Source organism: Miniopterus schreibersii (assembly GCF_964146895.1).
Source record: "Miniopterus schreibersii genome assembly, chromosome: 18".
Taxonomy (NCBI): Eukaryota; Metazoa; Chordata; class Mammalia; order Chiroptera; family Miniopteridae; genus Miniopterus; species Miniopterus schreibersii.
Genome location: NC_138121.1, coordinates 5,290,236 through 5,312,454, shown reverse-complemented (window position 1 = coordinate 5,312,454; position 22,219 = coordinate 5,290,236). Strand labels below are relative to the sequence as shown.

General features: G+C 51.5%; 1 protein-coding gene across 1 annotated transcript; it reads left to right on the top strand.

The window, feature by feature from the left end:
- The first annotated feature begins 7,642 nt into the window (after window positions 1–7,642).
- On the top strand, window positions 7,643–21,830 carry CCDC61 (coiled-coil domain containing 61). Its single transcript, XM_081119332.1, has 14 exons — window positions 7,643–7,894; window positions 11,359–11,517; window positions 11,754–11,836; window positions 14,813–14,970; window positions 15,748–15,909; window positions 18,682–18,892; window positions 18,984–19,066; window positions 19,738–19,907; window positions 20,020–20,095; window positions 20,308–20,447; window positions 20,534–20,612; window positions 20,776–20,833; window positions 21,294–21,372; window positions 21,497–21,830. The coding sequence occupies exons 1-14, from the start codon at window positions 7,792–7,794 to the stop codon at window positions 21,592–21,594; spliced, it is 1,659 nt and encodes a 552-aa protein (XP_080975458.1). The 5' UTR covers window positions 7,643–7,791; the 3' UTR covers window positions 21,595–21,830.
- The last annotated feature ends 389 nt before the right edge of the window (window positions 21,831–22,219 follow it).

Below are 22,219 nucleotides of genomic sequence, written 5' to 3'. Positions count from 1 at the left end.
GAGACACTGGAGTCCTGGTTCTCCCACGTGACTTTGGGCAAATCACTTCACCTCTCCTGAGCCTCAGTTTCCCCATTTACAAATGGGGGTGATAATCAGACACCTGCCTCTCAGAGCTCCTGTCTGGGCTCGCTCAGTGTGACAGAGCTGGGCACAGGTGTGCTCAACAAATACTGCCTGCCAATGTCTATCATCACCCGGGCTCCCAGACCAGGGACATTCTGTGTCCTGTCACTGGGGTAAGGATGGGCCTCGGGACAGTGAGGAAGAGAGCAAACGAATATGTGTATATCTGATCCCGGGGATATTTGAATCAGAGAATCTTGGAGCAAAAAGATTTGCGTTGCGAGGGCCTTTAGGGGTCTTTTGTTCCTTGAAGCCTCTTTGTAGTGTGAGGAGATAAGAGGCCCAGGATGGGTTTATCGTGCCCAGGAGCCCACAGTGAGCTGGGGGCTGAGCCAGGGCTACAATCCATCCTGTCTCCTGTCTCTCAGGCCCATGTTCCCAGCCCTGGCTGCCTCCTTGGTGATTGTGGCATCTAATCACGTCCCCTCCCCCCCAGCCTTAATGTTGTCCTATGACTTCCTACTGCCTCCGGGATAGATTCCAAACCTCCCAGTTGCTCAGGCCAAAACCTTGCATTTGCCCTTGACACCCCCTCTTTGCTTCACACCCACAACCAATCCATCAGCAAATGCTTTCTGCTGCACCTTTAGATTGCAAATCAGACCCATGTCGCCACCTCTATCAATACCACCAAGGTCCAGGCCCCCAGCAGCTCCGCCCTGGACTCTCACAGGAGCCTCTTTCCTGCGCTCCCTACTTCCCATTTCAAGAGCCAGAGTCATTCTTTTAAACAGCAAGTCAGATCATAGACCATGTTGTATGCAAGAGACATTTTTTTAAAGAAGAGGTTTCTGTAAGAACTTTGAGGAACAGTGTAGATTTCTTGCCTGAGGTTTGTGGAGGGAGAAAGAGCTTTCTGTGCACAGGGTGGGCATTTACAAACATTATGGATGGAGAAACTGAGGCATAGGAGGTTAAGTCACTTGTAGCAGAACTTGAACCCTGGCCGCCTGGCCTCAGAAGCTACCCTCTTAACCACTCTACCACACTGCCTCCCTTTCTCACGTGTCTCTCTCTTTTCAGCCAACTTTCTCCAAGGTATGCACCACCCCCATCCAATCTAGCTGCGTGTCTAGCTTATCACAGTGCATAGGATTAAGCTGATTCTATGCAATCATCTTTGGTTGAATTTAATTTTAGTATTTCCCCCCTTCATCTGTCCCCCTCCCATAGGAACCCACTCTAGGGTGCTGAACTTTTGGCCTCCAATCCCTCTTCTTTCATTAAAATCCATGCTTAGCTTTAAAGTTAGTTTTGTCTTGTGTGTTTCTTAAATTTGCAAAAATGCCTTTGAGCTACCAGCCTATCTTTCTCTCACTGTGCTTTCTGAGAGCTCTTTGTGTGGCTCTGCTTGTTTCGAGCACCTGATGAGTGAGTCTGAAGAGGACGCTGGAGAGGCTGCCCGGGTTTAAGTTGCAGCCTGGCTGCTCACAAGCTGGATGATCTGGGGCAGGTTACTTAACCTCTCTGGGCTCCGGTTCCTCCATTTGTAAAATAGAGGGTGTTGCCCTGGCCGATGTGGCTCAGTTGGTTGAGGGTTGCCCTGTGCATCGAGGGGTTGTCAATCGATTGCTGGTCAGGGCACATGTCCAGGCTTTGGGCTCGATCCCCAGTGGGGAGCGTGCAAGAGGCAGCTGATCAATGTTTCACTCACATTGATGTTCCTCTCCCTCTCCCTCTCCCTCTCCCTCTCCCTCTCCCTCTCCCTCTCCCTCTCCCTCTCCCTCTCCCTCTCCCTCTCCCTCTCCCTCTCCCTCTCCCTCTCCCTCTCCCTCCCTCTCTAAAAATCAATTTTTAAAAAATAGAGGGTGTTAAATAATGGTACCTTTCTCATCAGGTCACTGGAAGCTGGCATCTTAAAGTGTTTCTCACCGGCACTGACGAGGCATTGCACTGGCTCCTTTTCTATCGCTGTGTGGGATTCCTCCGTGTATCCCACATTCTACTCTCGAGCCCTCAATTCCTTCCAGCTCTGCACCTGAACTGCCCTCACCGCCCATGTTCGTGCATACCTCATTTACGAGCCTGGGGAGATTGGGTTGTCAGCCATCCTCACATTTAAATTATCAAAGTATTGCCAGATTGCGCTCCAGAAAGGACGCACTCAACTGTGCTCCACCACCAGTGCCGGGTGGCCCGATCTCCCATATACTTCTCTAGAACTCGCTGTTCTCAGGCTGTCTAATTTTGGCCAGGCTAATGGATGTGGAAGCATTGCTTTATGTACTCCCGTATGTAGATCAGCTTGACATTTCTAAGCTTTCGTCTTCATCTCCACCCAAAAGTACTAAAAACAAACACATGCCTCCCTGTGTGTGTGTGTGTGGCTCTAAATGCTAACACTTTAATATTTTAGCCTGTCACGGTAAACAAGAGATCATACCGGTACCTTTCTCCCATATTGTGAAGATGATTTAATGAGACGACAGTGGCCCCTGTTTCCTGAGTGTGCCCTGTGCTAAGCAGTGTACATGTATGAATTAACTTATTCCTCTAAAAACACTACGAGGCGCATGCTGCTGTTAGTGTCCCCATTTTACAGATGAGAAAGCAGACACATGGAGAAGCTGACCTTGAGAAGCAGAGCGGGGGCCGAGCCCAGGCAGACAGGCCCTCAGCATCCCCACAGCTTTAACGAGCGGACAGGACACCGCGTGGGGCCTGGCGATGTTTGCCGATTGCTTCAGCAAATTTGATCATGGATTTAGCTTTCGGGTCATTTTAGAGGCGTAATAATAATCGCATCTCATTTTTTAAAAATCGTGTGGGAACTTGGAAGGGACTCACCTGAGCCTCTGTGGTCCCACCCTTTTTACAGCCCTTCCATTTCCTAAATCGAAGCTCATGGAACTATCACAGCTGGCTTCCTTTCCAGCACTCACTGGGTACCACGGTGTGTTCCCAGTTTCTGTGTGAATGAGATTGGTGGGCAGGTGTCACCCAACTCTCCACCTCCTCTGTGCCTGCACCCACTGAGCATGGCTGGACAAAAACACACACTACACCGGACTGTAAGTTTAAGGTCGCTTCACTCTCCCACGCTTTCCCTCCTTTGACCTCTGCCACCTCCTCCCAGCCCTCACTCTCGCCCTTGACCCTACAATTATTTCACAGAGAGAGGAGAGGGCACCATAGGATCCCAGGACATCTACCCCGCTGCCTGCGCCTGAGGCCCTGCTCTCTGGCCTCCCTCCTGTCAAGGACAGAAACACTCCTAGCCAAGGCCCCTTCCTCATCCCACCTTTCCCCCTGCCGAGGGACAAAAGTCAAGCAGTTCCCCCCTCTCTCCTGCATCATCACTTCTCTCCTCTCTTCTCGATCATTGTCGTCGGCATAAAAACACACCCTGACACAAACATGCTTTATCACCTCGCCTAGCTACAGCTCCAACATTCTGCTGTCGTTTATAACAAAACCCTCAAGAAAAGCGATCGGTACTAAGGTTTCCAATTCCTTTCCTCCAAGCATTCTCCCTCCAATCACTCCAGTCAGGGTTTGGCTCCACCACTTGGCCAAATCAACTCTTGGGGATATCAGTGGCCTCCATGTGGCTCCATCCAATAGTCCAGTGACCTGCCCTCATGTGACCAGAGCCTTCTCACTGACAGTCACCTCTCTTCCTAGGTTTACTTTCTCCCCTTGGCTTCCACGACACCCCACTCTTAGGATTTCCTGGCTTTCTTAGTGGCTCTTCCTTCCCAGTCTCCTCGGTTATTTCTTTCTCATTTGGGTGTTTTTAAACATTGGAGGGTGTTGGGGCTCAGTCTTTGGTCCCCTCCTCTTTTCTCTCTTCATCACTCCCTTGGTGATGGCCTCCCAAATTTATATAGACCTCTGGTTGGACCTCAGCCCTGACTTCAGATTCATACATTCACCTATCCTCTCAGCACTTCCACTTGGAAGTCTATGAGGTACCTTAATATGTCCAAAAACAAACTCCTGATCCCTACCCCATCCCCACCTAATCTCAGTAAAGGAAAACATCATCTTGGCAGCTTCTCAGACCAAAAAATCTTGCAATCATTTTTGACTTCTGCCTCCCAACACCCAATCCATCAGCAAATTCTGTCAGATTCTACCAAGTCCCACCACCCCCACGGCTACCACCCTCGTAAAAGCCACCATCATCTCTCACTTGAATGATTTTTTTAATCTTTTGCTTAAAATGTTGTATTGAGGTGAAAGCCACATATAAAATTAACCATTTTAAAGGGTACGAGCAGGAAACATTTAGTACATTTGCAGTGTTGTGGCCGCATCATCTCTATTTAGTTCCAAAACATTTCCTTCATCCCCAAAGGAGACCCAGACCCCACACCCATCAAACAGTGACTTCCCATCCTTCCTTCCACCCCCAGTCCCTGGAACCCCCAATCTGCCTTCTGCCTCTGTGGATTTGGCTATCCTGGAAATTTCATGAATGAAATCATACAATACGTGACCTTTCGTGCCTGGCTCCTTTCACTCAGCATGCTGTTTCAAGGTTCATCTATATGGCAGCATAGATCAGAACTTGACTTTTTTTTTTATGGCTGAATAATACTCCATTGCGTGGCTCTTCCACATTTTGTTTATAATTCTTCCATTAATAGACATTTGGGTTGCTGCCACCTCTGGGCAATCCTGAACGGTACTGCTATGACTTTTCATGTACAAGTATTTGTTTAAACATCAGTTTTCAGTTCTCTTGGGTGTATACCGAGGAGTGGAATTGCTGGGTCATACAGTAGCTGTATGTTTAACCTTTTGAGGAATTGCCAAAATGTTCTTTCATTTCAATTATTTTAACAGCCTATTCTTTTTATATTTTTTATTGAGTTCAAAGGGGGGGGGGGACATCAACGGTGAGAGTCATTGATTGATTGCCTGCTGGGGATTGAGCCTGAAACCCAGGCATGTGCCCTGACTCGGAATCAACCTGTGAGTTCCTGCTGTGAGGTCAACACTCAACCACTGAGCCACACTTGCCAGGCTTAACAGCCTATTTTTAACACAGCCATCAGCAGGACCACTAAGACTTGAGTAAAGTCAGGCTCCTGCTGCCCTCCGCCTTTGATGGGTCCCCATCTCATTCAGAGCAAAACGCAAAGATCTCACTCCCAAAGGCCTACAAGACCCTATACGACTTGGCTTCTGACTCCCTCCCAGACACCTTCTACCGCACTTCCATTCACTTAGTATTGATCTCACTGTTCTTTCAGTGCATCCGCATGTCCCCGCCTCAGGGCCTTTGTACCGACTGTTTCCTTTTCCTGGAATGCTTTCCCCCTGTACTCCCGAGGCCGGCTCCTTCGCTTACTTTAGGTCTCTGCTCTGGTCAGCTCCTCTGAGGCACCTTCTCTGACCACCTTGTCTGACCACCTTTATTCTGCTTGATTTTCTCCACAACACTTACCCCACCTGACATTTATTTATACCTTATGGTTTGTCTCCCTTTCACCAGGTCATGAGCTTTTTCTGTTTGTTCACTGATATAATTATCCCCAGCATCCTGGAAAGTTCCTGGAACATAGCAGGTGGTCAATGATGTTTGATGAATGAGTGGATGAATTGAACTCCACTTATAGATCAAGAAAGTGAAGCCCACAGAAGACACATGATTGGTGGGAGTTCCCCCAGCTGGTAAGAGGGAGCATTGAGTTCTATTCCAGGTCTCTCTGACTGCAAAGCTCAAGTTCTTTTTTTAAATAGAGATTTAAAAAAATGTTTTTATTATTTTTCAGAGAGAAGGGAGGAAGAGAGAGAAAAACATTGATTGGGCCTCCTGCTGGGGATCAAGCCAGAAACGCAGGCATGTGCCCTGACCGGGGATCAAACCAGCAACCTCTCGGTGCATGAGACAGTGCTCAACCACTGAGCCACACTGGCGGGCTTGTGGGCTATTTTGATGGGGTTCATAGACACTTTCAGGTATACTTAAATTACCTACCTAGCTGTCATAGTGTAGGAATGGCTTCCAGGAATGCTCCCATTGTCCGAGGCGCTAACTGACTAGATGCAAGGCCACAGTCTATTGGGGCATGAAGAGTCCTCTAGGTGGCTCACTCCAGAAGCACCTGCACAAGGGAGGCGAGTCCAGAATTAAAAGGACTGAGCCAGAAGGCAGCCTGTGGAAACATTTCCCAGAACTTCCAGCTAACATATGAATTAAACTTCATGGAAGTTTTCACAAAATTCCCACAAATCTAAATGACATCACCCATACTAACTTGTAAAGCTGAAACTTTTAAAAAATTCTAATGACTAAAAAACGTCCCATCAAGCACGCTAGAGGAACGAAACTTTACTTTTCTCTCTGGAAATAAGGATACTGTGAAATAAGTATATGAATCCAAAAAAGTAGGAAGCATCACAGAGGTGTGTCAGGCAGCAAATGAATAAAAACATTACGTTATCATCTTTTGGGATTTTGCAACGTTTGTGGTATTTGTCAGCTTTTTTGTTGTTAATCCTCCCCCGAGGACGTTTTTTCCATTGATTTTTAGATAGTGGAAGGGAGGGGAGGCAGGAGGAGAAAGAGAGAGAAAAACACGGATCAGTTGCTTCCCGCAGGCACCGGGGCCAGGGGTCAAATCCGCAACCTGAGTATGTGCCCCTACTGGGAATCGAACCCGCCACCTTTTGGTGTAGGGAGGACGCTCCAACCAACTGAGCCACATCAGCCAGGGCAGCTCTTTTATTTATTATTATTTTAAAAAATATATCTTTATTGATTTCAGAGAGAGGAAGGGAGAGGGAGAGAAAGAGAGAAGCACCAATGATGAGAGAGTCGTCATTGATCAGCTGCCTCCTGCACGCCCGGACTGGGGATCGAGCCTGCAACCCCCGCATGTGCCCTGATCGGGAATCTAACGTCGATCTCCTGGATCCTAGGTCAACCGCTGAGCCACGCCCGGCCGGGCCAGAGCAACTCTTTTAAATATGTAATTTGTTATTATTTCACGTTCTTAGTAAATTCTCACGATCATGCCCATTTTGTGTTTGTGATTTTGTATTCCTTTGAAAGGCGCTTTCCTCCCTTAATCCCTCACCTCCTTCTATAAACTGTATCCGCCCTCTCGATGCTTCATTGGCTCAAAACAGGTGTCGTTCTCAAGCTGTGCGGTCCCGGGCCAGTGGCCGCACTTCTTTGAGCCTGTTTCTTTAGTGGCAAAATGGGGATCACGATAGCACCTCCATGGCAGGGTTAACTTTAAATACGCCAAGGCCTGCAAAGTGCTTAGTGCAGGCTTGAGACCCACTGAGCGAAGATAAATCTCAACCTGTCCTTTTTATGCTAAGAGAACTTCCGCAGCTCTCAGACCAGGGCCAAGAGCTTCCCGTGCGCATGTGCGTCGGAGTCTCTCCTCCCCTCCCTGCCCCCGCCCCCGCCCCGCCCCCACCCCCGGGCTCCTCCCGCTTTTAATTCCCGTGGGCGCGGCCTACTCTGTCGCAGGGGGTGATGGGTGGAGTCAAGGGGCTATTTCCGGGATTTCCTCCCTCTCAAAGGAACAAACCTCTTTGTATGACCCGCAGTAATCAGTAGCCAGGCGCGATAGGAAAGGAGGCCGACGACCATTTCGGAGCCTCTCTTCAGAGTTGGCCAATTGCAAGCTTTGGAGGGCGGGTTCCTCTCCGAGGCGGGACAGAGTGACGGGCGTCTGTTTGACTAATAGGAACTTGACGATGAGTAAGCCAGAGCCAATCAGAAGTGAAAGAGCCGGGTCCAGGGGCGGGGCTGGCGCTTCGGCCGTTGAACCGCTCGCGTGGAGCGGTGGCTGTGGAGAAGGTGAGAGGCGGAGAGCGCGGCGGGTGCGCGGGCCGCGTCGGCGATCCCGGGGGGAGGGGGTGCCCTCGGGGAGAGTGGGCTGCGGCGGGCCGCTCGCCCCGCGGGGCGGGAGTCGGGAGGGGGTGTCCTTTATTACGAGTGGGCGCTTTAATGCGGGTGTTTGAGGCAGAGGATGTCTTGTATTTTGCAGGAAGATCTTTAATGGGGAAAGTGTGTAAAGCGGGAGACAGCAGATGGTAAAATATAGGAATGCCCTGATAATATATAGCCTTGCAGTCTAATGGGGGGTTTTAAGGCAGAGGGTTAGTACGGCGCAGTGTGGAGGGGCGGAGGTCCCTGCGACGAGTTACCAGCTTTGATTTGGGGGGAGGGCACATGAAGAAGAGAAATTGGGGGAGGGAAGGAGGCCTCCAGGAATGGGGGTGTGCTTTAATGAGGTGGGAGGCTTAGCCTTTGCTGAGGGTTTACTATGTGCAAGGCACCTATCAAGTGTGTTAGGTGAATGAACTCTTAAACTTTCTAACAACCCTGTTGTGTGGTTAAGAGCGTGGGCTTTGGCCTTGGGTCGCTTGAGTTTGAATCCTGGCTTTGCCACTGGCCCTACCATCGAACAATAAGGTGTCTCGGGCGAGTTGTTTAACCTTCTGTGCCTCAGCTTCGTCACGGGTAGAATGACCTCTTCGCTGACTATACCACTCACCTCGTGGCCTCACTCAGTTTTGGGGCTTCAGATAGTCTTTACATGGTGATATTTGCAGTCTGACTCTCCCCGGTGAACTTTATGGCCGACTCTTCTCTACTTGGAAGTCCAGCTACATCCAGACCTTAAAAACTTGTCCCAAACCAAACCTGTGGTCCCCACCCCTTCAACCTCCAAATCCAGCTGATGGCATTTCCATTCTTCCAGGAACTCGGGACAGAAACCTTGGAATTGTCAGTCACTCCTTTTTCTCTCACCCACACGTGCTTTGGCAGTCAGCAGATGTCATCTGCTCTACCTTCAAAACACCCAGAATCCAGCCTGGTCCCACCACCTCCCTTGCTACCATCTGGTCTAAGCTGCCACCTGTTCTTACTTGGTCTGTTGCAGTGAACTCACTGGGATCCCTGCCTCTGCCCTTGACCTTACATCCAGGGGGATCTTGTTGCTCCCCTGTTCAGATCCTCCCGTGTCTCCCACCTCACGCAGAAGCCCTTGCCAAGCGTACAAGGCCCCTCCTCACCCAGCTTCCCCTTGTCCTGCCCTCACCTGCTACCACCCCCGTTGCTCACCCTGCTTCAGCCACCCGGGCTCCCTTGTCCCTCAAACAGAGCACCCACAGTCCCATCTGGAGAATGCACTTGCTGTCCCCTCTGGATCGTGTTCTCCCCAAATGTTTAGCTAGACCGCTGCTCCCTCACCTTCTGTAGGTGTCTTTTCAAATGTCAACAGGCCCTCGTGGACCACGCAAGCTAAAACAGCTTCTGTCACTCCCTGGCCCCTCACCACCTGTTTTTCGCTTTCTTCATAACAACACCACCCGACACATACTAGTGTTTGGACCACGTTAAAGTGTTGAGGGTTGGTGAGGGCGGGGCCTCGAAGGCTTGGCTGGGATGTGGGGTCCAGAAGCTGAGCAGGGGAAGAGCTAGGAGAGACTTGGGATGAACAAAACAAGCCACCAGGATGGGCCACTGGTCACAGCGCACGAATGGAAGATGCAGGTAGAAGCACAGGGTGGGCTTGGGGGTCAGGGGGAAGGAGAAAGGAGGGAGGGGCTCTGGGCCTGGGGAATCCCAGAAGGGGGGTGGTATGTTCAGGGTGGGCAGGGTCGAGGGCACCCCGGGGGCAGGTCCTGTGCTGCAGAGCCCCAGCTTTGGGAACCAGGGATGAGGGGTACATTGAAATGTGCAGCTGTATGGACCTCTGAACCTCCCAGAGAATGAAAGCACAACTGCAAGAATTTCCCAGGGAAAGAGGTCTTTAGATTTTATGAGCTCCTGCAAGACCAGAGGACCCTCCACCAAATAAAGTCAAGAGCTTGGGTCTAGGGACAGATGCCTGTCGGGACGTGTGGGGCTCAGACAGTTGTTGGGCCTTTGAGAAAGGGGATCTATGGATGAGCCTGGAGGTGGTATTCTGGGGGCCCCTGAAATTAATTGCAAAAGTTATGGGCCTATTCATTTACCTGGGGAGGGGTTGGAGGTCTCATTAGATTCCCAAAGGCTCAAGGACTCTAAAAAGGTTAAAAATCACTGACCTAGAGTTTCAGGGCTCATCTTTTTCTGCCTCATCATATGACATTTCCCAGTATCAGACTTTAGAATGGACTTCCTGGGGAAAGGGTGAGGACCAGAGGAGGCGATGGGGAGAGAAAGAGATCAGGCATTGGAGGGGTCCCCATGAGCTGGGTTGAGGGCAGCCCTGGGTGGCACTGTCTTTGAAGCAGCTGTGAGACTCTGGACAGGGCCCTTTTTCTCACTGAGCCTCAGTTTCCCTTTCTGTACACTGGGAAGGGAATGGCCTTGCCTTGTCTCTATAGTCCCTTTCAAGCTCAGAAACAACAAAGCAATGACAATAATAATAATAGTGACGATGTCAGTATGTATAGAGTGCTTGCTGTGTGTCAGGCATGACTGTTTCTCCAAAGATTTTAACATGATTAATTCATTTCATCCTTACACCATTCTAAGGAGATGGGCACTATCATCCTGCCTAGTTGTCCTGCTTGACCGCCATCTGGCCTGTTACACCTCAGCTCTCATTACTCACCCCTTCCCTCTCTCACTCTGCCCCTCTTGCTGTTTAGAACAAACTGGGAACTGCTCACCTTGGGGCCTTTACTTGGCTGTTCCCTCTGCATGGACAGTCTTACCAGCCCCTAGAATCCTTGTAGAGCCAACAGTGAGTAGTCGCTCTGTTGGCTAAGAGAAGGTACTTGTGCTTACACCAGACTAATAAAATCAATTTTTAATTCAATGTGAATGATTTAAGCATTTCGTTCATAATATATAGCACTGGCTGCTCTCTCAACGTGGACCACTTTTCCTAGGGAGTCACATGGCTGGCTCCCTGACCTTCAGTTTTCTACTCAAATGTCAGCTTCCCACAGAGGCCTGCCCAGACCCCCTGTTTAAAATCTATCCCACCTGACCTAATAATAAATATATAATGAGTATAAGGATTAATAAATAATCAATAGTATTAATCATGATTCTCTTGCTGGAATCATATGTCCTATCAGCCAGCATGTATTGGGCAGTTCTAAGTACTTTTATGTGTATTGTCCTATTTAACTTCACGACAAGTCTATGAGGTTGGTGCCATTTTATACCCATTTTCCAGATGAGGAAACCAAGGCAAAGGCTCTTTCCTAAGGTGCCACAGCTGATAAATGGTGGAGCCAGGACATGAATTCTGGCCTTCCAGCTCTGGAGCCTGGGCTCTCAGCCCCTCTGGGCCTCTGTCTCATCCCCTTCTCCAGTGACACTGGCCATGGAGCAGCCAGCTGGCCTGCAGGTGGACTACGTCTTCCGGGGCGTGGAGCACGCCGTGCGGGTGGCGGTGTCTGGGCAGGTGCTGGAGCTGGAGGTGGAGGACAGGATGACGGCTGACCAGTGGCGGGCCGAGTTCGACGCCAGCTGTGAGTGTGCCCGCCTGGGGTGGGCTCGCCGGCCCTTCCCGGGGATCAGCTTCTCCTAGATGACACTATGCCCCCTCCCCTTCCACCTGACCAGAAGCTCTGAGGTGGGGAGGGGCTGTAGGGCTCATCCATCAGGCCAGAGGCACTGGCGTCGGGGAAAGGCAGAAAGCTTGGATGCATTGCCCTTGGACGGCGCAAGTGGTCAGACCTCAGGAAGGACTTTTCTCCCCACCCAGTCATCGAAGATCTGACTCACAAGACAGGGAACTTCAAACAGTTCAACATCTTCTGTAACATGCTGGAGTCGGCCCTTACCCAGGTAGGGACGAGGGGCTGGGGGAGGTTTCTGTCCCCTGGATTCCTGGGGGGTACATGCCCATCTGATGTATGCAAGACCTGCTGTCTTCTCTTTCATGGAAGGGACAGGACTCTCTTTTTCTGTTTCTTTCCCAAATGTAAATGGCTTGTTTGGATTCTAATGAGTTATTCTCATGTGGAAAACTCAGGTCACAAAGAAATGTAAAGAAGAAAGGGAAAAGCACTGCACTTCTGAGCCTCACTCCTGGTAATATTTTGCTGAAACCCACTCTATTTCTTTATTTCTTTATTTCTTTATTTCTCTGTTCACTTGTGAACCCCTATGTGTGTGTGTGGTGCATGGGTGCACCTTTACAGATCTATAATTATACCTGTATAGCTGATACAGTTCCCAGGGATTCTGTAACCTGCTTTTGAAAGACTCGACAATATTTTATAAAAGTTTAGTTACAGTAGTGAATAGAGCCAGTCATTCATGTCACGGTGCTGTTGTTGGCATGGGGGACAACAGTGAACCAAGAAACAGAAATCCCTGTCCTCATGAAGCTCACATTCTAGTGGGAGAGAGACGATTGAAAAATATCCGTAATGCTGACTAGTTAAAAGTAGTAATAGGAAACAAAAAAGCAGGTCGAAACTCAGAGTGGCATGCTATTTAGATGTCATTTGAAAACTGTGAACTACATTATTTCTCCAGTCACAGATAAAATGTGCACTCGTGAATTGTGACAGTAGTAGTGTGTGACTTAGAAAGTGAGTCTCTCATGATCCCCTTTCCGTCTCCCACCCCAGACTGGTAACATTTTAGTATCTCTAGTCATTGTGGCCCAGAGCATGGAGTCCGAATTCAGACTCCTCACTGTCTCCTAGCCGGGAGCCTGGGCCAGTTACTTCCCCTCACTGCCTTAGTTTCCCTTTCTGTAATGTGGGGATGATAGTGGTCCCCATTTCCTAGTGTTGTGAAAATTAAATGAGTCATATGAAAAAGCTTAGAATAATGCCTGACTTATAATAAGTGCTATTTAGGTATCGTCTATTTTTTTATTAACGACTTTTGAGTTTGTCGTCCGTGTTGGTTGCTTAGCATTCCATTGTACCCATTCTTCGTGATTTCTCTAATCCAGGAGGTCTGAAACGTTTTGGTCTCAAGATCCTTTTATACTCCTAAAAATTATTGAGGAGGACACCAAAGAGCTTTTATTTATGTAGGATTTCCCTGTCAATATTTGTTGCCATATTACAAATTAAAACCAAGAACAATTTAAAGATATCTATGAATTCATTTAAAAGTAGCGATGTCTGGCCAGGCGTGGCTCAGCGGTTGAGCATCGGCCTGGGATCCAGGCGATCAGGGTTCGATGCCCGGTCAGGGCACATGCGCTGGTTGCGGGCTCGATCCCCAGCACGGGGTGTGCAGGAGGCAGCCGATCAATGACTCTCTCATCACTGATGTTTCTCTCTCTTTCTCCCCTCTCCCTTCCTCTCTCTGAAATCAAAGAAATCAATAAAGATATATTTTAAAAATAAAAATAATTTTAAAAATAATAAAATAAAAAGAAAAGTAGCAATAATAAAACTACTACAGATTAACCTCAATAACATGTTTATGGAAAATATATTTTCTAAAAATAAGTTAGGAAGAAATGTAGCATTGTTTTCCATTTTTGCAAATCTCTGTGATATCTGGCTTAATCGAAAACTGCTGGGTTCTCCTTTGTGCTCCTATGTTCAGTGTTGTGATACATTTTGGTGGAAATATTCAGAAAAATCTGCTGCACATAGTTACGTAGTTTCAGATCATTGTGCGTGTCCTTAGCTAACACAGTAAAACAGGGCAGGTGGGAGTTTCTGAAAGACAGTGAACTTTCTGTATTCTGTTACACTAAGATCTACTGGCATGTCTTACACTTTGCCTGGATATTTTATCTATTTTGTAACATCACGCATTGGTCACTTGGAAATATTGATTCACGGAGTTGTGCAGCTCTTCCAAATATCGTCACATGGCATTATAAGAAGCCACAGTTGTTCATATCCTCACTGATCTCACCGGGAAGGTCTTTAAACACCCCGAGGCTGTCAAGCGCACGGTGGCAGATACAAGGGTTCCCAAATTCCAATTTTTGCATTGACATTTGAATTTTATCATTGGCAACAAATACTGTTAGCTGTTTTTCTAGATGTGACAGACTCACTCTGTTCATTTTTGAGAAAATGCCTGCCAGACACCCAAGGCTAGATAACCCTGGTTTTGTCTGTCAGTGGTTCTTCCAAGTAAAAAGAGCGTTCCGGGAAAAAGTGGCCACCTTAGCTACAAATTCGGTGGCACAGTGCAACGGGACACAGAGTAGTACCAAGCTGTGCGTGCAAGGGCTGAGATGCAGTACAATTAATAATTTTTACAGCATCATCAGGAACATTCCCAGGTTTCACTTCCTGCATTTTATCTGTCCGTCTGTCTGTCTATCTATCTGTTTGCTTATTTCTCCCTCCTGGCCCCCCACTGAGACTGTGGGCATCGCAGAGGACAGTGACTGCTGGAACATTTGATGCCACTGGCTGAATTTCTGCTAATGGGCACCAGCATGTTTACCCACCATTACTTTTGCACCATTAGTGCAAATGTGAGCACAGCACAAAGGGCAAATGAGGTCTTAGTATTATTATGCTAATTGTTTTGACCTCTTGGGCTCCCTGGAAGGGTCTCAAGGATCCCCAGCGGTTGGCGGACAGTACTTGGGCAGCCACATTCCCAAGCTGTCCCCCATGGTTGAGCTTTTAGTTCTTTCGCGTTTCTCCGGCTTATGATGTCCTTGTGCCAGCACCTTGGACAGGGCCAGCTCGTGGGTCGGGCGCACTGTAGGACAGCCCAGCTTGCCAGAGGCCAGGCCGGGGTGTGGCCCAGGCGTGTGGGTTGGGTGCTCTGGGTATGGCCCTGTTGGGTCTTGTGGTAGCTCCTCCAACCCTCTCCCAACAGAGCAGTGAATCGGTCACCCTTGACCTACTGACCTACACAGATCTGGAGTCCCTGCGGAACCGCAAGATGGGGGGCCGCCCAGGCCCCTCAGCCTCCAGGTCAGCCCAGCTCAACTCCAAGCGCTACCTGATCCTGATCTACTCCGTGGAGTTTGACAGGTGGGACAAAGGGCTGGCTTTGGGTCCAGGCTGGTGGGCAGGTGGGAGAGGATGTGGTTGGGCCTCAGGAACTCCTGGTACCCAGGGCAGGGTAGGGATGTTGCTTAAATCTCGCCTTTGGAATCTTCAGTGTTAAGGTTTGCGTCACTTAGTGTTGTGTTTGGCTACAAGTAGCAGGTAACCATCACCAGTGCCTTAGACAAACAATAGTTTATCACTTAACAAGATGTCTAGGTAGCTGGTGACAACTCAACAGTTTCATTAGGGACTTCAGCTCCTTATCGTTTTTTGTATCTGGCTGTCTGTCTTTATAGCCAGAGGCAGCAAGGGAGAAGGGAGTTGGGAGTGGCAGTTGGGTAGCTGGGGACAGAGTCTGCTCCCTTTGTTAATAGCTCCTGGATTTTCTAATTGGAAGTTATCAACCTTCTATGAATAGCACCTGGTGGGGCAGTTCATCAAGGTGCCCGACCTTCCTCCAGCCAGGGGGACCCAGGTCAGGTCCTCCAGAGTCTCCTACTGTGGAATCTCAGTTAGGATTGTGCTTGGCTCAAGTGACATGACCCAGTGTTTCCACAGTTGCTACGTAAGAGGGTCTTAGGGGTGACTGACTGGTGCAAAGGGGACAGGGAGGGGGCTCCAAGCTGCATTTGGAATTTAAGCCTCTAGGGATGTTAGGTTTTTGGAATTGTGTGTTTTCTACCCTTAGGCTCTCGGGGTCTGGTAGATGCCCTCAGGGATTCTTGGCCTCTGAGATGCCATGGTTCTAATCCTCCTCAGGATTCACTACCCGCTGCCCCTCCCGTACCAGGGCAAGCCGGACCCCGTGGTCCTTCAGGGCATCATCCGCTCACTGAAGGAGGAGCTGGGCCGCCTTCGCGGGCTGGACGGCCAGGACCCTCGGGAAGCACGAGACTCCGAGATCTGGCACCTGCGGGAGCAGTGAGTCTGGAAGGGGTGGGCAGTTGGGGCTTGGGTGGGGGCACATCTCATGCTGCACTGTGGGGCCCTAGGCTCAGCACTGTTGGGAGGACTGCAGTCCTTCATTCACTGAGTATTTATTCTGAGCTCTCCCCTGTGCCCGCTTTCTGCTGGGTGGTTCTGGGGACACAGTGGTGATGGAGACAGTCCTGGCCCTGCCCTCCTGGGATTCCCAGTCCCATGGGGGAGACAGGTCTGTGAAGACAAAGAGTGGGTAGGGTGGGGGAGCCCAGAAAGGGGACCTGGCCCGGCCTGGGAAAGGGTGGTATTCCAGGCAAAGGGAACAGCGTGTGCAAAGACAGGGAGGGAGGAAGTGCTATATTCAGCGCCTTTATTGTGCTGGTCCCCTCCCTGCCCCCCTTGTAAGTGACCACCACAGGGGGCAGATAGGTTTGATCACATAAGCACCCGAGGATATCATTGCAAAGCAGATGGACATAGTCAGGAAAGGAGCCTGTGCTATGGACGGCTGTAACAGGAACCTAATGGGGTCTTGGGGTGAGTCCGAGAAGAGGGTGGGGAAGAGTGTTCTGGGCAGAGGGAACAGCATGTGCAAACCCCTTGTGTTAGGTGGGAATGTGGTGAGAACAAGGGCACTGAAAGCATGAAGTGAGAGCAGAGGCTTTTGATATACTGAGCGCCTGCTGCGTGCTATGGGCTGAAGGGAGCTGAACTGGGGACACGGTCTCCCTGCCTCACACATTGGGGAGGGCTAACATTTTTAGTAGTAGTAGAAATAATAAAAATAACAACAATAATAATAATAATAATACCAGTAGCGAATGTTTTTGAGCATTTAACGGTGCCAGGGACTCTGCGCAGTGCTTTATGATTTTCATTCATTTGATCCTCACAAAGGAGGCAGTGCTGTCATCACTATTTTATAGAGGAGGAAACTGCGGCCCAGGAAACTTGCCCCAGGCCACACAGTGAATAGTATGGCCAGGCTAGACCTTGAATCCAGGCAACCAGGCCTCCTTGGTTTCCCCAGCCACTGTGCACTGTTGACAGCTGCTGGCCCAGGACTGAGCCTTCAGCGCAGACAGGGAGGACCAGCCCCTCCCTTCGCGGGTGTGCGAGCTCCCGGGGCTGAGAGCCCTGGTTGTGCGGTGCTGGAAGCGGGATAAACCCTACCTTCAGTTCCTCCTCAGGAGCGGCCCTCAGGCCTGGTGGGCGTGCCTACGTGCTGTGTTTCCCAGGCTGGCCACAAGGTGGCACCCTCTGCACTGAGATCCCACAGCTTGACAGTGGCTTCTGATGTTCTTGCCAATTTGAGGTTAGGGAGTTTGGGAAGGCTCCAAGATTTATTCGTTCATTCATCCAACATTTAACGAGTTCATACTGTGTGTCAGGTACACCACCCGGCACTATTAATGTTTATTGGCTTCTATGTCCTTTTGAAATGACCCCAGTAATCTTTGATGGCTTCCTTGTTTTCTGGCATGTCAAGATGTTTTGGACTTTCTTGTGCCTTTCCAGCCTCAGAACTGTTGTAAGTAATTTTTCCAGGGAACTTTGGTTTCTTTTGGAGGGAAGTTGTATTTAGAGATCACAGTCTGGTTGTTAGGGGTGCTCATTGCCATTGGGTTAGCATTGCTTTTAGGCCCTTTAGTGGAAAGAGCCTGAAAATAGATACATTTCTAGAAAGATGTAAAAATAATGTGTGTTTACTTAACCTCTGATTTGTATGTCTTTCCTCATACCAATAATTATTTATTTTCTTTATCCTGATAATACCAATATAATTACTAATAAGAGTACTGAATGAAGTTGAAGATTTCTTTGCAGCTCTTTTTGCCCTTAGGCTATTTCCTACTTGCTAAAATAAGGTGTTGTGGGTTTTTGGGGTTTTTTTGTTACTTGACATAATTCCTCAGTATGCCACTAACTTTGATGTACAGTGAGATCTGTTTGAGCCAGTTTTTAAAAAATATTTTAGTGACTGCTTTTTGTTAAAATTTATTTACATAAAATATTTTCAGAGTTCCAAATTCAAAACTAAAAAAGAGGGTACATTCAGAAGGGTCCAGCTTGTATCCTGCTTGCCACCTCTGTTCCTCCCGTTTTAAAGTTTTTTTATTTATTCTTATATAATTTTGAAACTATGCACATATGTAATTATAATTCCCCCGTTTTTCATATAGAGACATACTAAACATTTTTCTGCACTGTTTCTAAACTTAAATCCTGGCAGGATATAGAGATCTTCCTTGTTCCTTCTTACAGTTGTGTGGTACTCGGTTTAGCGGATGTTCCATAGGAATTCAGCTAGTTCTCTGTTGATGTACGTTTTGGTTATTTCTTCCACTCTTTTGCTATCACAAATAGTACTGTGGGTAATAGCCCGTGTGCACGTCTTTTTCTCACGGAAGGGTTCTGAGCACTGTAGCGACCTGATTGAACCTGCGGTTTAGAAAGGCTTCTGGTGAATGACAAGCAATGAGACCCCGCCAGGGGCCAGAGGGAGGCTTTGAGGGTATAGAGCGCAGGTCAGTGATATATTCTGGAATTAGAACTCAACACAGCTGCGTCCTGCGGTGGGCTGGATAGGGGCAATGTGGCCGGGTTCCTGGTCACGTGGGGGAGGGGGAGGGGATGGGATCATGGGGGCAGCTGGGAGTGGTGGGTTCCCCCTCTGTGGGGGAGGCGAAATGGTGGTGGAATGGGGGTGAAGGGACCGTGCCCCTCTGCTTCCCCCCAGCTCGCTCTCTTCCCTCTATCCCCTCCACCCAGGGTGTCTCGCCTGGCTTCTGAGAAGCGGGAGCTGGAGGCCCAGCTGGGCCGGTCGCGCGAGGAGGCGCTGGCCGGGAGGGCGGCGCGCCAGGAGGCCGAGTCGCTGCGCGGACTCGTGCGCAGCCTGGAGCTGGAGCTGCGGCGAGAGCGCGGGCTCGGGCACCGCGGGTCCGGCCGCCGCGGCCAGGACTGCCGCCGCCTGGCCAAGGAGGTGCGGGGGCGCGGCGGCGGGCGGGGGCGGCGGGCGGGGCGCGGACCTGGGCCGCAGGCTGGACCTCTGCGCTCTCGTCCGCTCCCCGCAGCTCGAGGAGGTGAAGGCGTCGGAGCGGAGCCTGCGCGTCCGGCTGAAGACGCTGAACTGCGAGCTGGCCACGTACCGGAGGGGGTGAGGGGCGGGGCTCGGTGGCGGGGCGCGGAGCTCAGTTCCGCCCGCAGGTGGGCCTGGGGCCAGCCGGGCGGGGCCCGGGCTGGATGGAGAGGGAGGGTGGGACCTGAGACGGGCGAGGGTGGAGGGTTAGAAGGGGCCTAGTGGGCTGCGGGCGGCGTAGGGGACTTGGACCCTGGAAAAGGTGAGTGGGGGCTGGGGAGATGGGCGGGGCTTGAGGCGGCGTTCAAGGGGTTGGGGCCCGGCTAAGGGACTGGGAAAGGGGCGGGGCCTGAGGGTCTTGCTTAACGAAAAGGACGAGGCCCAGCAGGTGGGAATCTTGGTGATTTCCGCAGGTTTTTATTGGGGATGGGTGGCGGAAAATTTGTGAGGGAAAAGCGGGGAGCTGTGGGAGACCTCAGGAAGAAGGGTCAGGTGAAGGGCGGTGGTTAGGCTGTGGGGAAGTGACAGGTGGTGGCTTTTGGAAGCGGTAGTGTAGCTCCGAGAGGGGCAGAGCCAGGGAGACGGTCGTGTGAGGTCGTGTGCATATGCGAGGGCGCGAATGGCTAGAAATTGATGGACCTGAAGGTTCGGAGGTGTTGAGGTCCGAAGATGGTGAGGTCCGGAAAGAGGCCTGGTTTAGGAGTTGTCATGGCCGGTAAGAAACTGACAATGGGGTCCTCTGCTCCCAGGAGACGGACCCCGCCGGTGGTGCCGCACCCAGCCCGGGAGGACCGGACTTCGTCGTCCCGGGAGCGCTCCACGTCGCGTGGTCGTGGTGCCACCCGCTCCTCATCCCGGGAGAGTGGCCGCGGGGGCCGGGGTCGAGGCCGCCCTGCCCGCCCCTCGCCCTCGCCCACAGGTCTGTGCCAGCCCTGCCCTGCTGGTGGGAGGAAGTGGAACGGACTAGAGTGGTGGAGGCACGATCCTGTGACCCCAGCCTCTTCTCTCCACACCCCTCCACCCCATCGTAGGTGGTCGCTTGCCCCGTTTTGACCCCACAGCCTTTGTGAAAGCCAAGGAGAAGAAGCTGAAAGAGATCAAGATGAAGTTAGCATCCACTTCCCCCTCACCTGCCCGTATCTTTGCCCTTTTAGCTGGTCCCCTCCTCTGTCCCCGTCTCCCATCTATCTCCATCACCTGTAACCTGCTCCATCGCTCCCCTTCCCTCTCGTGACCTCAGGCGGGTCACTTGCCCTGGCTGTGACCCACTGGGGTGCAGCGACCCCCTTCCAGGCTCGCGTCTCCTTTGGATTCCCCAGGCAGCAGCAGCGGAACCGATTGGGCAGTGGAGGAAGCGGGGACGGGCCGTCCATCTCCTGGGCTCGCCAGACTCGTCCCCCTGCTTCCGTGACCAGCCGAGGGGACACGGCTAACCGCTCCCGAAACCGCAGCTCCTCGGGTAACCAGGCCGGAGCCGGCGGGGCCGGCAGGTGGGCTGGGCGGGCCGGGCAGTGCCGGGGGCTCACCGTCTCCGTCTCCCCCTAGTGGACAGTTTCCGCAGCCGCTGCTCGTCCGCCAGCTCCTGCAGCGAGTTCGAGGATTTCTCCGAATCCCTCCCTAGAGGGTAAAACTTGGGCTGGGGGAAGGGACTGCCTCCTTACAAGCGGCCGAGGAGACTGGGAACAGGCTTTGGCGGGGAAATTGAGTGATGGAGCCTTGAAACCGCGGAGGAGGGTGAGGTGGGAGGTGCCCAAGATTCCTCCCATTGGTCCTGATTCCTCCCTCAGCGCTCGCTGCCGCCGCGGGAAGGCCCCCAGCCCCACAGCCTTGAGTGAGTCCAATACGGTGAGTGTCTCTCCTCAGGCCTCGGAGGAGGTGGGGCAACATGACACCACCGGAAGCCGATGTTCCCTTCTCCCCGATTCTATTCAGGGGGTCAGGTTGCAGGGGCGCCTCTGCACTGTTTCTGGACCCAGTGTTGAGACCACTGGATTAGAGGGGAGGATGGGGGGTGGGGGCAGAGGACGCTGGTTAAGAGCACCAGCTGCGGCCACAAATCGCCTCCTACCACCTGTGTGACTCCAAGGTAGTTTCTCAGCCTCTGTGCCTCAGTTTCTTTATCAGTTCAATGGGGATGGTGACAGTGTTCACCTCAGAGGGTTTTGGTGAAGATACAGCTATTTTACATAGGTCCCTAATAGGTGTCAGCTCTTATTTTTTCTGAGGTCCTTAGGTTCAGAGTTTCTGATGGCATTTGGGGGGCAGGAGCAGAGGGAGGGTGCCTGACTCCTCATGCCTCCCCCAGTTGCAGAAGTCCACCCCCATGGAGCGTGGCCGCCATCAGAGATGCCTGGCCAATTCGGGGGCCTGGGTCCCCATCAAAGGTGAGCCCGGGACTCCACATCTCCCCCTCACATGCCCCAGAGCCTGCTGGGGCGGAACTGAGGGCAGAGCTCCCTGTGGCTTCAGGTCCCTTAGAGCCCCCCACACCCACGCCTGCTCTCACAGAATACAGCTCCGACTACCAGGCGACCGACATAGCCGAGATAGACGCGCGCCTGAAGGCCTTGCAGGAATACATGAACAGACTGGACACGCGCTCCTGACCTCGGAGAGGCAGCCCCGCCCCTCCAGCCCCTGCCCGCCGGGGATTCGGAGTGGGGGGCGGGGCCGGTGTTTCCTTCCAGCCCCGCCCAGGCCCCGCCCCTCCTGGTGCTCTGGGGTCTCCGGTGTGTGAGGCCTTTACTCCTCCGGCTTCCCCTCCCCCTCCTCCTCCCCAGGCATTGCACGCTGGGAGGGAGGGTCTGTGCATTTTGTAAATAAACATATTTGCCCTTGGGATCCCTCAGCTTATGACTGAAGGGTGGGGGTGAAGGGGAGAGGTAGGAGGATTGTGGGGCGGTGTAGTTGGGACCTGTGTGCGTTTCTGGGCATGTTTGTGACTGGGGGGCCAGATTGGGGGTTCAGGCTCAGGAAGAATCTTGCACTCTCTAAAGCAGTGAAAGTCGGGGACCTGCGGGGTGGTAGTGAGCAGCTCATCCCCAGAGGGGTCCAAGCAGAGACTCTGCACAACATATCTTTGGCTATGTGGTGGGGAGGGGTGTCTTGCCTCATGGTTCACTGCCAAGGAGGACCCCCGAGCTGCTGCCAGTGACATCTGGGCCGGCTTGGTGCTGATTCTTGCACTCTCACCTGAGACCTCTGGGCTCTGAGCTGTGATGCTGCTTCTGA